A 15,620-nucleotide genomic window follows, 5' to 3' on the forward strand; every position below is an offset into this window, starting at 1 on the left:
CCTAAAAGCTTAACGCTTGGTGGTGTGGAGGGGTCGTATGGAGCTCCATACAATGCATCTGTCGGGGTTATGACATGGCTTGACCACGTTTGAAGAACCACCAAAGCCAACATCACCACCACCTGACTTTCCATCTTCGCTTGCACGAGCACAAGTCGGCGCTGCACCAAACAAGTACCGAGCGCGCATAGTCTTCCCTTCTTCGATCTCTGGCCTGCAACAATGGCCTCTCTTATGCTCAGCGTCTTCGTTGTCGAAGTTATCGTCAACCTAGTCAACACCATTGGAGCCACCGCGATCAATAACCTGGTGCGTCACTTCCCGCTGCAATACCAAACTACGTTCGCTGACTTTAACAGCTCTGGACATTAATCAACTTCCTCCCCATCTCGACGTCAAAGGCTGCCGGCGAACAGCGCAAGCTTCAGGCCGATTACCTCAAGGTCCGACGAGACCTAAATGGCACGAGCTCCCAGGATGAATTTGCTAGATGGGCAAAGCTGCGTCGCCAGCACGATAAGCTTCTCGAACAGCTAGAGAAGACCAGTACGTTTCGCCTGTCGCACAGCCGTAGCGAAGGAATCATGGCGATAGCTAACACATGTCCTCTACAGAGAAAACCACCGAGGCTGCACGATCCAACTTTGACAGAGTCCTCACCGTCGTCCGTATCGTCGTTACTCGCGCGCCGCAATACTTCCTGCCCTTCTGGTACGCTACTGAGCCTATGTTCTGGCTGCCTCACGGCTGGTTCCCTTACTGGGCGGAATGGATCCTGTCTTTCCCTCGTGCCCCCATTGGAAGTGTCAGCATCGCCTCATGGCAGCTTGCTTGCACAGGAGTCATTGCTCTTCTCAGCGACTTGATCATGGGAACTCTCGGACTACTCCTCAACGCGAAGCAGGCCAAGGAGGCACCCATCGCTGCTGAAAAGGTCGCCGCGGAGGAGAAGAAGAAGTCATGAGGGATATCAAGAGACGGGAAAGTCTGATGATAGCACAAGAGACAGGCCATCTCTTCTTTTATCCCTAGAGGATAGAATAGATAGATAGCTACTTGGCACATAATTAAAATATGCAAAGCATTTTATGAACAAGCAATTATAACAAAAGATTTGACTACGATTGGGAATGTATCTCTTCGAAATTTGACGCAAAGTTCTTCATTGCCGAAGCTGAGACTTTGTAACACGACAGAGAATAACCCTTGGCAGGGTGTTTGGGGCTTGATCTAGGCATCTTTTTGACTCTGGCGACCACGGAGAGATCGCGAAAGCTTCGAAAGTGCCAAAAGAAACAGTATACACGCGAAGTGTTCTGAATCAGTGTCACGTAGAAGGATAATGAAGGGATACTGTGAATGATAGCCTGGCGAGGCATTAGTATTGCGCTATTGACTGGAGCTATGGTTGGGAGTGTAAAGATAGTGACAGAAGAGAGGGAAATGTTGATGTGATTGTGAGTTGAAGAAAGAAAGAAAAGTCTTGAAGAGAAAGAAAAATTGGCGGTTTTACGTTGGAGAAAGAATGTCGGCCCCACCAAATTCAAAGCCCCCACATCTGGCCGAGGACAGGACAGTCGACAGTAGCAGTCTTGGCGCCACCTTTCTCTTTCCCATTGCCTTATCCATGTCTGGTTCCTGAACTGACGTCGTGTCTTTCAGCCTCGTCTCGACTTGTAACAACCGTGTTCAACCAGAACTTCATCATAGTCTGCAAAAACTAACTTGGTCATACTTGAATATTGGCCATCATGGCGATTCCTTGGGACTCGTAAGTTAATTTTTTATTATTATTCTCTACCTGTTTAAACATGTTCTCTTGGCAGCCACTTATACTTCACTGTCTGTACAACTACTAACCTTAACAACAGACTCCGTTCCCTCGTCATCTTCTTCGGACCCATACTCTTACCAAAGGCTATATCATACTACCGATCAGTCAAGAATAATCCCCACGGCCGTCATGTACCCATAGTGCCCGTCCCGTTTCGAATCGGAGTTGCGCTCGCGCTCCTCGCTATCCTTATCATCACCTACCTCGTCCAGACGCTCCCGCCCTTTTCACCCGAGAACCTCTTCCTCGCCACGCAGAGCCGTCTGCAGATCCCCGTCGATGTCCTCTTCAACCGAGTCGCTGTCGGAAGACCGGACAATGTCCTTACAAAGCAGGATGAGGCGCTGAGGGGCAGATTCGTCAACTTGGAGAGTCGATTGCTCTACCTCCAATTTGGTCCCGATGTGCTGGCTAACTGCCCGTTCTGTACCTCGGAGGAACCAAAGACCTTCTTCAACTTTGCCCTCCCACAGCTTCTGTGGCCTCACATCGTTAACCTCTTCGCCGTTGCTATTGTCACGAGTCCTACTTTCACAGGCCGAGCCGGCGCCCAGTGGCGACCAAAGGCCACAATGGCCGCTGCTGTCATCACAGCTCTCGATATATACTTTGTCAACTCATACAACTACCAGGCCAACGCCCGTGCTCTTCGTCTATCAGAAGTTGACTTCTTCTACTGGACTGCCCGTATTGCGCGCCTGGTGACTCTTGCTGCCTTTGACGCCGCCCTTGGATGGCTCCTATACCTATCTGCCACGAACCGCGCATTCGTCGAACCTCCCTCGCCCGTGGAGCGCATCGAAGCAACCGCTCGTGCCTTGATGGTCGTCAAAAGCAAGCTTAGCGCACTTGGTATTGTTAAAAACACAGCGCTGCGCGACGAAGATCTCCGATCACGCAGTCATGCTTATTGGAGTCATGAGGTTCGTCTCATGGGTGAAGTTATGGAGGAACGGGAAGTTGTAGAGGGAGTCAATGATGCATTGAGCAACCGCATCGACGTTGCAAACATAACAAGAGACGCCGAAGGTTATGCACAGAATGTATTACAGAACTTGCAAGCAGAAACAGATGGCTAGACTCCTTTCCGTCCTGCTGCGTATTATCCCAACCCTTCTTCTTTCAAAAGAGCTATTCATACATAGAGGTCTATGACCATCAAAACTTGGCATCGATTACCTTGAAAACCGTATCTCTTTCTTTTCTTATAACAATGTCCAGTGAAATATCTCCCCCTGCGAACCCCCTGAAACATGCACCGTGTTCATTCCTCACATATCCGTTTAGTGTAATGTCCACATTCAAACTCAACATTCATCATTAGCTCCTGGACTCTGGTTTTGTTGACTCTGGTCTCGCTGGCCCCGTAGCCGCACTGCTTGAGCTGCCCTTTCTGCTTGGCGTCTCTATAGCACCCTCTTGAGCACTGCGTTCCAAGAAGTTTGCCCAGAGTTCTGACAGGGACTCCTTCTCCTTTGCAGAAGATGTGTCCGCAAAAATGTCAGTGTTGAGAGACGGAGAGCTCGGTGTGCGATTAAAGGGTGACATTGGTAGACGCAGATTATTCGAGGTGCCTGGACGGGCAAGACCAGCTTGCTCGCGCTGCTCGTCGGTCCAATTCAAATATCCAGCCATGACCTGGAGGACCTGGAAACGCTTGGCGTCACCACGGTCAAGTGTAAGGAAGTGAAGGAGGTGGTTAGTGACAATTTGTCTAGTTGTGGTCAGTGTAAGTCTTCGCAAATGGGGAAAGAGATAACAAACCTGTCTACGTTGTCCTCTGGCTTGGTCTTCTTGAGATATCGCAACGCCTTGGTCAAGTGATCATTCAACACGATGGCCTCGTGCCTCAACTTTCCAATGAGAAGGTTCTTCTCCTTGACTTCCTTCTCGAAAGGCGCAGTTCGCTCAAGCTCCTGGGTCAGAGTCTGCTTGGCTGTCTCGGCTTCAGTGGCGCGGGCATCGGCTTCTTGCGCCTGCTTCTTGAGGCCTTGAATCTGTGCTTCGGTGGTCTCGACCATATCACGGAGCTCCTTCTTGCGGGCATCCTGGATCTCGCGGAGGGCGTTTTGTAGGTTCTCAATGAGAGTCGCCTGGCTATCTCTGTCCACCGTAGCGCTCTCGTAGTTCTGTCGTAGCATGGTGACCTGTTCCTCTAGTTCCGAGACCTTATCGACCAAGCTCTCCTTGATGGAGCGCTCCTCCATAGCAATAACCTCCCATTCGCCCATGGCGTTCGCAGTCGTCTCCATCTCTGACTTGAGATGTTGGACATGTTGGAGCAATTCTTCCTTCTCCTTGCCCCAGTTCTGTGCCGATAGGTTGTTTCGACTTCGGAGGGTGTTGAGTTCCCTGGTCGCATCTTGTAGCTCCTCCTTTAGTTTGGCGACATCGTCACCAGATGAGACTGCATTATTCCTGAGCTCTTCGTTCTCTGCCTCGAGCTCTTCTATACGCTCTTTGCTTTCTTCGAGTTCTGCCTTGTCGCGCTTGAATCTATCGCTCAATGTCTGCTTGATCTTTTCGACACGACCGAGAAGGGTCTGGTATTCCTCTTCGGCGTTCTCCTTGGCAGCATTGCTCTCTTCCAGGTCGCTCTTGAGCTGTGTGACTTCGCTGCTGTGCGTCTCTTGGATGCTCTCGAGCTGCTTCCGTAGCTGTTCGACCTCGGCCCGCAAGGCCTCTCGTTCCTGGCTCATGGCTTCTAGCTTGGCAGATGTGTCTGAATCGTCGGTCTTTTCTTTTTCGCCATCAACTGGTGGGGGTGTGAGCCCGTTGCTCTTATTCTGGAGCTCTACGGCATGCCCGTTGCTTTGGACGGTAGGTTTTTCGTTTACGTCTTCGACTTGTGCATCGACTGGCGTCTCCTGTATTATTGATACATGTCAGCGCGCGCGCAATTGCATGATATGGGAAGCGTCATGGCTACGAACGGGCTGAGTGGGTGTCTCGGGCTCGTCTTCGAGGGTGTCTTTGTCCGAACCCTGTTGAGGCTGAGAAATATCAGGCTGCTCCTCAGAAGCCTTGTTCTTGTTGGCGTTCTTCTTCTTGTTGTTCTTCTTCTTTTTGGACGACCCTGCACGAGCGGGAAGCGAGACCCCATGGTTAGGACACGTTCTCGAATCTCCATTTCCACCTCCAATTGCAGGGGTAGGGATTGCACGCACCTGAATTCGTCACTTGGGTCGGGTTCGTTGTAACAGCGGACGACATGGTGAGATTTGAATGCGCCAGTCACGATCATTCAGATGTTCAATGTCGTGCAGGTATAGTCCTAGCGCCGGGGTTGCTTTTACGCGATGATGGATGCAGAATCTAAAATAGGTAGGTCAGGTTGGGTGCGTGTCAGTACATTAACAGTACAGAGTGGCCTCCCTCGTGTTGGTGCCAGGTAAGGTAGGTCAATGGGATGGAGGGATGGAATTCCACCACGTCAGCTGCCCGGGGTTATGGTGGGATTAGTGGACGCCAGTGCCTGAAGCTCCCTGGAGCTGGGAACGTTTCAACGGCTGCGGCGTCATTCCATCAAGTCGGGTCCGAAAGTACCGGCCGGCTACTACAGTAGTATTATATCAGTTATAATATCAGCTTCTTTCTTCGAATCTGAAACCTCGAGAACCAGAGAGACTGATTGGATAATCATATATGTTGCGCTTTGATTCACGTATCAGATTCGCTGCCGTCGAGACGGTACAAGCAAGAAGCAATTTGCTCAATCCACGAGTCTCACTACATACAACCATTAATCTTACTTTGAGCAAGCTCTAGATGTGTGTTTACTTTTCTAAAACACTTTTAACAAAAATGTTGTCTAACAAATGGGACATCCCTTCATATCTTAGTATTGCATACATCTGGCTTAGGTACTCTGTACCTACTGAATCAATACCAACTCAGTGTTTATGACTGAACTCATCTTTGGAAATTCGTCCAGGCTGCATGAGAGATTATTGATATCTACAGCACTCCTAACTGAAGAGACTAACATTGGCCTAATCTTATAGCGTTGAATTGTGGCACAGCAAGATGAGTAAATTTTGGAATCAGGAGAGTCATGTAAATAAAGCAATAATCGCTGACAACACTAAGCTACATTGAATCACACATATTCGAGGCTTGTAATTTACTTCGTACATATACGGAGAATCTCAAAAATATACTCCTTATCAAAAATTAACAATCAGATGGAAATACTCCAAGTCAATGGTGAATAAGGACGTTTGATCAAGCTGTAGGTTAGCTTCAAGCGAATATGGCTGAGTCATCTTCAAAGTGGATCCTTGCGACATTCTTTTTTTCCTTATTGCGCGCGCGCTTCGAATCTTTTTCTTCTTCTTCACATATTTTACCCTTCGCTATCACACTTTTTGAAATAGACCATTGTATCCCGTGGCTTTCTCATATTCGTGTACGAAGTAGACTATAGAACGCCTTTCATAATCCCGTTGCTTGCTCTTTTATTTTCTATGAGTGCTATGGGTTCGCTTATGTGCGTACATATCTTCAAGTAGACATAAATCATTTTAGTTACAGGAGCTTGTATCTCGATATACAAGTTTTTGATAGTGATAATGCATACAGCCTTGTGACTGTACTGAATCTTTGATACTGTTACCCTCACTGTTGTACTTGTGTTATTCCATGGGGATGTACCGTTCATCTCTACAGCTGAAAGATAGAGAAAATGGAATCTAACAGCGAGAGTAACAATATCAAAGAGCACCGCCACTGAAAACATGCGTACATTTTTGTTTTTTTACTCCACGCTCTATAGAGCCCGAGTCTTCTCAAAGTTTCTCTGATAAATTTAAAACTAAAGGATCCGTATGGATCAAGAACCCAATATATCAAACCTGAGTGTCTCTCAATAACTGACTTTCCCAACAAGATGACTGACACAACCAAACTCTATAATGAGAGGGTTAAAACATGCGTACATATTATCGCGACATTTCCCCTCGTCAACTTGCTGTCACGACACGTACACTTGGTAATAACAAAGTGATGTCCAATTGCATTCATTTCATTATGGATTCCTTTTGAACTATATCTATGCCGCTGTAAACTCCGAAAACCCATTGAATCGAACAGTTCTGTACCCGATCAAGCCTTGGTCTTGCGACCCTTGCCTCCTTTTGTTGCCTTGCCCTTCGCAGCCTTTGCTTTGGGGGCTGCCTTGGGCTTGGTCACAACTTCGGTCTCCTCGACAACTGTCTCAACAACCTCAACGGGCTCCTCGGCCTTGGTCTCCTCTTCCTTCTCAGCGGGCTTGGCCTCCTCGATGGCCTTGGTGTCGGTCTCGGCCTCGCCGTTCTCGATAGCTGCAACAGGAGCAGGGACGTCCTTCATCTCGGGAGTGTCAAACTCGTAACCAATCTCCTTGAGCTTAGCAGCCCTCTTTGAGCGCTTGGCGTTCTCCTTCTCAACCTTGTTGGCCCAAGCAGACTCGCTCAAAGGCTTCGAGAGGTTGTTACCGGCCATCTTGTTCCAGGGGACCTTCTTAAATCGTCGGTTGGCGCCCTTGAACATATCGTCGTGAACTTGCTCCTTGGGAATAACTCGGCACTTAAGAATGTGACCGAATAGAAGGTAGCTGTCCATAGTCTTGGCGACGATCTCGGCGGTGTTGGCCTCGGCAAACTTGACGAAAGCGTAGTGCTTGCTGGCACCAGTCTTCTTGTTTCGTGAGAGTCGCAGCGCAACAATGGGACCGAATTGCTCAAAGTACTGTCTCATCTCGTGCTCGTAGAAACCGTGGGGAATGCGACCGATGTAGATAACGCCGGCATCCTCGTTGGAGGCCTTGGCAGCCTTCTGAACGTCCTTGGAGACCTTGGGGATCTTGCCAACGTCCTGGCCGGGCTTGAAGCTGGAGTCGCCCTCGGTCATGTCCTCGTCGCCGGAGTCGAGCTCCTTCACGATCGCCTGGACCTCCTTGCCCTCCTCAGTCTCTGACTCGGACTCATCGGGGATATCGAGTGTGGTGGACTCCTCCTCGACGACCTTGACTTCCTCGACGGGCTTGCTCTTCTTGGACTTTTGCGCCGGCTTCTCGGTGACCTTTGTTGTGACGGCAGTCTTCTTGACAGACTTCTGCTTCTTCAGCGACACAGGCGACGCATCGGCGGGGGCTAAGAAGGGTTTGTTAGCGATATATAAAATAATATTGCGAGTGCTGTATGCTCACCCTTTCGCTTAGGCTGGGCAGCTTTGGCAGCGCCGTTAGGCTTCTGGATGTCAGAAGCAGCTTTAGAGAGTTAGCGCATGAATAATTCGCGATTTTGAAAGTACTTACACTTTCTCTTTCTCAATTCTGGTGCCATTGTGTCTGATATGGTTGTCTTGATGCTAGATACGCAAAAGCTAGACACCCGCAGAAAAAGATGCGTGGGCCATGGGAAAAAATTGGAATTCTGCCATGTCTAATTTGGGCGGTGAAGGAGTTTGTCCACTATCAGTTTATCTTAGTGGGGGTTGGGGTCCTTTCAGTGGTTTGGTCCACTAAAAAGTGATCGGAGCTTCTGAAGCTTACAACCAACGACCTCGCGATAGTTTAATGGGTGAAGAGTTCCAGGCAACATTCAACACCTTATTTCTTTCTGACAAAGATCGAGAAATACACACCTCTTGATATTGCACGCGACACTGGTACTTGCGGGAAAAGAATTAATCTTCATTAATTCAATTTTACTTGACGTCTCATTTCTCCCAAGTTCGATTCACACCGAAAATTAGGGGGATTACCTGCATCCTCTTGAACTTTACGAAAGTCAGCGTCTAAACATATAATGTCGAAAAAGCAAGAAAACTTGTCATATGAGGAGGTGTGGGATGACTCTGCCCTAATTAATTCATGGAATGAGGCCTTGCAGGAGTACAAAGTGAGTAACTGAAGGATACATCGTGAACAAGCGCTGACAGCTTTGGCAGAAATATCACAGCATACACGCCAAAGGTGGAAGTGTACGAGATCTCGAGCCTCAAAACAAGTAAGACTACGTGGACTCAACATCAAGGATAATCTACTAACATGAATCAGGGCCGAGATTGAGACGGAGCCCGAGTCTGAACAACCTCAAGTGTCAGAAACAGCGGAAAGCGTTTTGACTTCAGAAAAGGCGGAGGAAAATAAGGTACGAACCCTTGTGCTAATTACCTGCTTTACCCGAATCTCGTCCGGTCTTTGGATCTCCTATCTTCCGTGTAACTAACCATCTCTGAAGATCTCTCCGTCACGGAACGAAGCCAAGGAACCTACACCGTCGCAATCTCAAGGTGTCCCTGCCTTTCCGATACAGACTGTCCTGGGTTCTGGTAAGCCTAGCCCCTGTGGCTTTTGTCTACTACATGATCTGGCTAACCAATCGCAATAGTACAAGACGAAAGCCTCAAGAAACTCCTCATGTCTTGGTATTATGCTGGCTACTACACAGGGTTGTATGAAGGTCAACAACAAGCTCAACAGAAGCACGCGTCTTAAGCGAAGAAACAATGGTATAAGCATATTGCCCTTGAAACACGGAAGGGCGGTAGCCATCAACCAACGTGGCTGTGAGCGACATGAGTTTGGACATGGGTTCTCGGTCGGCCAGCTGCCGTTGATGCGACGACACAAGATTGAGATTGCCGTTTTCTCGGGAGTACGTGCATGAAGCAGTTTAGATGAGAGAACTGAATGGCCGTGGGGACTTTTACAGAAACGATGTTAAGATGCTTTTGTGAGTATATATCACATCGAGATATCACATTCATGAGTCAAGGCTTGAGAGGATACAGAAGCGCTAAGTACGGTGCAGGCTCCATAAAGCGATGATATCAACCTTATGCTATGATGATAGTAAATTGCGAGCTTAAGTAGCTTTGATATTGGTAGACAGGGAGATATTACTGTGAAGTCTTTCCCCCGTGATAAACCCATGCAACTTGAAGCATGGATTAGTGGAGATGATGATATACGTTTCTTTAACCATTCAATACCCATCTGCTGCTACGCCAATAAAAGATGGGTGGCTGATGATGGTAGGCAAAACTTGAAGAAACATAGCCTCGCAAGGAGCGAACTCATCCGAATGAACCGTTGAACAAAATGCGGCCAAAAAAGGCCAGACGAAGTCGATGAAACCTCAACGATGAAGATCAATTAGTGAAACGAATGCTATACTGTTCAAACGGGGACTATAATATCTGACATCTTGGCTTCAGCCCACGACCTCGTCGATAGCAACAAGGCTCCAGTTCTGGTATAGCAGTAGCCTCAAGCGGTGGTAGTCTAGAACGGAGAGGAGTACTCCCGTCCTTGGCTCGTCGGACCTGTCTGTATGTGTAAGAGCTTAGGTCTCATCACTAAAAAATGTACCCCCTGCTGTTGGCTTGCAATACGACCCTATACAGCGCCCAATTAAGAATATTTGCCCTATACTGGGCGCTGGGTAAGAAAACAACCCAATCATTAACTGTCGCATATAATTCCCTTGGCGCTGTTGAGTTGCAAAACGGGGTAAAACTCCAAAACACCAAACGCGATCCGAGACGGATCTGTCACAGAAACGACCCCCCCGCACCAGCAGTCGTTTCACGGGAAACCATAACGCTATAGGCCAAGACATGTTGATCGGATCTCGAGAAACCGAAGCGAGAGCAAGCCCAGAGCCGGCTTCTTCAGTGGCCGTGTTTCGAACATGCGTTTGGAGGGTTTGTCTTTCCAAGGGGTTGCAGCCGCCATTGATTGATGTACTATAATAAGAGCAAGCGAGTGCCACGATTCACAATTCCTGTCTCATTCTCATATCTCATTCTCAGTTCACATTTTCTCGATTGTTTCTTCGTGCTTCATTCATTTTGCACCTAGATTTCCTTTCATTGAAGGCAGGCCCTCATTCTTCATTTTGAGTCCCTCTTAATCAACTAAACCGATTCAAATCTCTGGCAGATCATCTCTACCTTTATTCTCACTTTTTACTTTTTAATACCCAGAACGACATCATGAAGACTTCAACTCTCGCAATGGCCGCTTTTGCGCCAATGGTTTTTGCTGGTCGATTCATCCGACGAGACCACCCTGAGCCTGCCATGGCCATGCCTGCTGAGCCTGCTATGCCTGCAGCTCCTGAGCATCCCGTTGCCGCTCCTCCTGCTGAGCATCCCGTCGCTGCTCCCGCTCCTCCTGCAGAGCATGTTGCTCCTCCTCCTGCAGAACATGTTGTTGCTCCTCCAGCAGAGGTTGTCCACCCCGGTGTCACCAAGGAACACAAGACGGAGATCATCATCATCTGGCAAAACCCTGGAGCTGGTGCCGAGACCACAACCGTCGCCGAGAAGGTCACAGTTACTGAGACCGTGACCAAGGGCGGAGAGGTAGCCACTCAGCCTGCTGCTGCCGCATCTCACACTGTCACTGTTGGAGGCCCTGGAGGTCTTGTCTACCAGCCTGAGGAGCTCCACGATATCCCCATTGGTGACACCATCGTCTTTGAGTTCCTGTCACAGAACCACACTGTCTCTCAGTCTGGCTTTACCACCCCTTGTGATCTTATGGATGCTGGTATGGACTCTGGATTCATGGCCAACCCCAACAACACTGTCTCTCCTCCTCCTCAAGTTGCTATGCAAGTCATGGTTGACACTCCTTTGTGGTTCTACTGCAAGCAGGGCAACCACTGTGGCCAGGGCATGGTTTTCTCCGTCAACCCTACCCTCGAGAAGACACACGCCAAGTTCAAGGAGATGGCTATCCAGCAGAAGGGTGACGGCAAGCTTGCTCCTATCCAAGGTGGTGAGCCCGCTCCTCCCGCCGAGTCCAAGCCTGCCGAGGCTGCCCCCCCTGCTACCCCTCCTGCTGCCCCTCCTGCTGAGGCTGCTCCTGCTCCTCCTGCTGCTACAGGAGTTGTTCCCGGCAAGGGCACCGTCGCTCCCGATGGCAGCTGTGTTTGCCACGTCTCTTGTGCAGCTGGTGCTTTCCCCGCCGCTGCCCAAGGTATCAACTCCTTCGGTGGCATGGCCGGTAAGTTTTAACCCTTCAATCTCAACTCGTAAAACAAAGACTAACAAGATCTCAGGAGGTCTTCCTTACAACATGGGTGCTGCGAGCTAAGTAACGACATGAAAGACGAGGAGTGTTAATACCACGGAAGATTGCTTAGTAGTTTGCGATGATGTTATTACTTGAATGTACCATTTATGTATGGGTTTTAGACGGTCTCGATTATTTCCTTGGGTAGCCTAGATGGCATTATGAAATCTTCACGGGTTTGAAGATCGGTTTAGTTAGTTAATGGGACAAAACCTATGGGACGAAACTTAATTCTTGATAATGATTTTGCAAAGCTGTGCTTTGAATCTTGATACCATCATGATTGTGAAATCTGTTTGGAGGAATACCATACCTCTCTGGCAGAGTGTAGAACTGGACCTTTCGGATTCGTGATATTGTGGCGAGAACGGAAGAAAACCAATGCTTTTCAGCGCTCTTCTTTGTGGTGTTCATATCTCGTACACTGTTGGTTAGTATATCTAATTTGCAGCGCAGTGATGATACAAGGAGCGCAGGGTTGATCTAGATTTCGCACGAGGATGAATTTACTTACAACTGTACGACGGGAATAAACTAAGGAGCATCTGTGGTATGATATATTTGACAGATCATAAGTAACATCCTCCTGCAAGGAACAGTAAGCAAGTCGTGCTTGTGTAACTCAGTATATGTTGCCATTATCAATTGTTGACCAGTTATCCCGTCTTCATATTTCACAATAACTGCAACTAGACATTAAATGCTAGATATTTTAATGGTTATGTATTATGAGGTAGATGAGATGCAACATTTGAGGTGGGTCAAGAAAGAGGAATTTCTCTCAACACCAGTCGCTGTAACAAGCCTCACCAAATGAAGCTATACATTGAAAGAAAAGCTGACAATTTAAACTACTCTAGAACTTTCTGCAACCTACATCTATCAGTGCCGTTCACCCTGTTTATGGTTAAACGATAGATTTGCCATGATTCAAGCACATGTAAGCTAAGCATTAACTCGTTATGAAGCATCGACAGAGTTTCGACTCAAAATGGACACAGAAACAGTCGTAACTGGAAAGGATTTTCAGCACCATAGAGTTCCTCTAGACACGCAAGTCCTGATTGACTTCAATGTCTTTGAATTCTTACTTTTGACTCACTCAAGTGCTGACATCCTTTATGCTCATAGGTCTATGCTGCAACCCAAACGATGACCACTGCAAGACTAAAATGATGAACTCTCGGATCTAAGTGCCTTTACTTCACATGACAAGACAATACAAGACAAAGACAACATTCCGATCTTACATGATAGAGAAACAAGATGTGATGGCGTTTCACTCGCCGCTTACCGTACCAAAGTCCCCATTTAGTACCGGATAACTCAAGAGCCGTTGCAACATCTAGGGGACTTCGTTTATCGTTACTCCCCGGCTCTCTCAGAAAATAGTCTGGTCTAAGCCTTACCAGTCCGTTTCGGATCCCAAGATTGGAGCTAGAAATGGGGACTCTTGAAGCCGTGGGGCGGAGTAGATTTTGACATGCTCACATCCATCTCCCTTTAGTTGTGCTGACTATTTGAATGGCGTTCAGCCACACGGCAGAAGAGCCGAGCCAAAGCTCATGAAACAGGTCATGTACGTATCACCTTCTTCAGCGTCAATCAATGTCTTTTGATGATTTGTCTGTCTTGTTTAACAAGTTTCACAATCAAAGTCAACTTGACGATGTGAACAATCATCACTATAAAAGTATGAACTCATAGATAACTCAGCCAGCCATGATTGATCGACACAAAGACCCAATTGATTCCCATTCTATCTATGACGAAGAACAATCCAAGGTAACATCGTCTCTCTGCGCTACCGCTATTCTCCGATCTTACCCCAGGAATAGCTACGCTACGTGCTGCTGGACGCACTCTGAAGCCACGGCCGTCTTAGCCGCGCTGACTCTGGTCTAAGTCGCTAGCTCGGGCAGTAGAGGTTGCAATATGACCGTCCACTCGGGAGTTGTGAGAAACCGAGACTCGAAAAGATCCAATCTCGTTGCATTCTCTCGGTGAGATTCATGTCGTCATGATAACCTCAAACTACCACAGACTCCTCACAGAGGTAACCTCGCCATAAACTCAATTGATACCAGCTGAGAGGCCCTCTTCTCCTCAGCCTCGGCGTACGCCGTGCGTCTTGCCAAAACTATCCTGACCATGCCAAACTCTTTCTTATATATACCACCTCATGTAACCCCCCTCAATGATTCTCTCATCTTTATCACACAGCATTACATTCTATCCAGCTAGCATTCACTCCCTTCTCTGAAGCAGATATGCATTTCTCCACTCTCTTTGCCTCTGCAGGCCTCATCAGCTCTGCTTTTGCTGGCATCCTACCTCGATCCTACAGGATCCCCTCATCTAATGGCTTTCCTAATCCCAATGCTGATCAACTCAACGCCATCAACCTTCAAGCTGGTGGAAAGCTCCCTGGAGCTCCTTTACCTACCTCTCTCGGTGATGGCTCCACAGTAGCCTTCCAGCTCATTGCTTTCAATGAGCTCTTTGAGACTGCCTATTTCAGCTCTCTGCTTTACAACGTCACCCATAGCGTAGAAGGCTTCAAGGTAGACGACGATAAGCTGGCAGAGGCCGAGAAGATTCTCAAGACTATCATTGCTGTAAGTGCACTTGCAAATCATCACCGCTTGTATATCAGATGACTGACACTCCACGATAGCAAGAGGAGCATCACGCTATCGGTGCATTGGCTACCCTCAAGTCAGCGGGCAAATTCGCCCCTTCGCCTTGCAAATACCAATTCCCCACAACCGATCTCAAGACCGCTATCCTTCTGGCCGCTACCTTTACCGATGCCGTGCTCGGTGCTCTCCAAGACGCAAATGTCATCTTCAGCAAGGAGGGTGCTCACGAGGTTGTACGCCTCGTCTCATCCGTCATTGGTCAGGAGGGTGAGCAGACTGGCTTCTTCCGTCTCTATCTCGATCAAGTCCCCTCCGAGTCCCCCTTCCTGACCACTGTCCCCGCTGCCTTTGCCTGGTCTGCTCTCCAGGCCTTTGTTGTGCCCGGATCATGCACCGAGGACATCTCTAAGATCGCTCTCCCCATCTTCCCTGGCCTGATGGTCAATGGTGGTGCCATTGGAGTTCTGGAGCCCAAGGATCAGACCCTTTCTTTCAGTGCTGAACTCAAGGAGTCTCACCATGGTGAGGATCTTTACATCACCTACACTGTTGGCCAGCAGCTCCCCTACAGCGTCAAGGCCGAGAACGTCAAGTGGGACGGAAACTCTGTCAGCCTCGATGCTGAGTTCCCTTTCTCCGAGCTCGTTGCTTCAGGTTTCTCCCACGCTGCTTTGACTACTTCTTGCAACATCTCCACTCCTGATGACGTTCCTAACTACACTCTGGCTGCTCCTGGTCTCATCCAGGTCCAGAACCCTCTTTAAGGGAATCCCAAGAAATTGGCCGACTGATGGAATACGAAGTTGTTTCTGGTACTTAATTGGTGGGATTGGGAATTGAATTTTGGTGTTTGGGATTTAATATACGGCTGAAGTTATTGTATTTTACTCGTTTCCGTAATAGTTAAAATTGATTGGTTATCACCAAAGTCCCAAAACCATGAAGCGATCAGCACCGATCTGATGCAGGATCCCGTCCCTCCATAATATTGGATATTCGGGACATCGGTGAACCTTTTCGTGTGCAAATGCCAATGATGTGCAAGCTGGGACATTTCAGCTGAACGCCTTCTCAG

General features: G+C 48.3%; 7 protein-coding genes across 7 annotated transcripts; 5 read left to right on the forward strand and 2 right to left on the reverse strand.

Annotated features, from left to right (window-relative positions):
- Positions 1-222: 222 nt before the first annotated feature.
- On the forward strand, positions 223-964 carry FSST1_007225 (GET complex subunit GET1; the record flags this gene model as incomplete). The annotated part of the gene is made up of 3 exons (XM_083223987.1): positions 223-309; positions 360-546; positions 615-964. 3 exons carry the CDS (start codon positions 223-225, stop codon positions 962-964), a joined length of 624 nt encoding a protein of 207 aa, XP_083083186.1.
- A 787-nt stretch (positions 965-1,751) lies between these two features.
- Positions 1,752-2,913, forward strand: FSST1_007226 (uncharacterized protein; the record flags this gene model as incomplete). Its single annotated transcript, XM_083223988.1, has 2 exons — positions 1,752-1,771; positions 1,872-2,913. 2 exons carry the CDS (start codon positions 1,752-1,754, stop codon positions 2,911-2,913), a joined length of 1,062 nt encoding a protein of 353 aa, XP_083083187.1.
- Positions 2,914-3,154: 241 nt separating this feature from the next.
- On the reverse strand, positions 3,155-5,047 carry FSST1_007227 (uncharacterized protein; the record flags this gene model as incomplete). The annotated part of the gene is made up of 4 exons (XM_083223989.1): positions 3,155-3,548; positions 3,599-4,701; positions 4,768-4,910; positions 5,002-5,047. The coding sequence occupies 4 exons, from the start codon at positions 5,045-5,047 to the stop codon at positions 3,155-3,157; spliced, it is 1,686 nt and encodes a 561-aa protein (XP_083083188.1).
- A 1,890-nt stretch (positions 5,048-6,937) lies between these two features.
- On the reverse strand, positions 6,938-8,157 carry FSST1_007228 (rRNA-binding ribosome biosynthesis protein NOP15; the record flags this gene model as incomplete). The annotated part of the gene is made up of 3 exons (XM_083223990.1): positions 6,938-7,965; positions 8,022-8,081; positions 8,130-8,157. The coding sequence occupies 3 exons, from the start codon at positions 8,155-8,157 to the stop codon at positions 6,938-6,940; spliced, it is 1,116 nt and encodes a 371-aa protein (XP_083083189.1).
- Positions 8,158-8,622: 465 nt separating this feature from the next.
- Positions 8,623-9,314, forward strand: FSST1_007229 (uncharacterized protein; the record flags this gene model as incomplete). Its single annotated transcript, XM_083223991.1, has 5 exons — positions 8,623-8,715; positions 8,765-8,823; positions 8,874-8,967; positions 9,058-9,148; positions 9,208-9,314. 5 exons carry the CDS (start codon positions 8,623-8,625, stop codon positions 9,312-9,314), a joined length of 444 nt encoding a protein of 147 aa, XP_083083190.1.
- A 1,502-nt stretch (positions 9,315-10,816) lies between these two features.
- Positions 10,817-11,924, forward strand: FSST1_007230 (cupredoxin domain-containing protein; the record flags this gene model as incomplete). The annotated part of the gene is made up of 2 exons (XM_083223992.1): positions 10,817-11,834; positions 11,890-11,924. The coding sequence occupies 2 exons, from the start codon at positions 10,817-10,819 to the stop codon at positions 11,922-11,924; spliced, it is 1,053 nt and encodes a 350-aa protein (XP_083083191.1).
- Positions 11,925-14,173: 2,249 nt separating this feature from the next.
- FSST1_007231 (uncharacterized protein) lies at positions 14,174-15,309 on the forward strand (the record flags this gene model as incomplete). Its single annotated transcript, XM_083223993.1, has 2 exons — positions 14,174-14,521; positions 14,581-15,309. The coding sequence occupies 2 exons, from the start codon at positions 14,174-14,176 to the stop codon at positions 15,307-15,309; spliced, it is 1,077 nt and encodes a 358-aa protein (XP_083083192.1).
- Positions 15,310-15,620: the final 311 nt, after the last annotated feature.

Source organism: Fusarium sambucinum, chromosome II (assembly GCF_050947815.1).
Source record: "Fusarium sambucinum isolate potato_lamoka chromosome II, whole genome shotgun sequence".
NCBI lineage: Eukaryota > Fungi > Ascomycota > Sordariomycetes > Hypocreales > Nectriaceae > Fusarium > Fusarium sambucinum.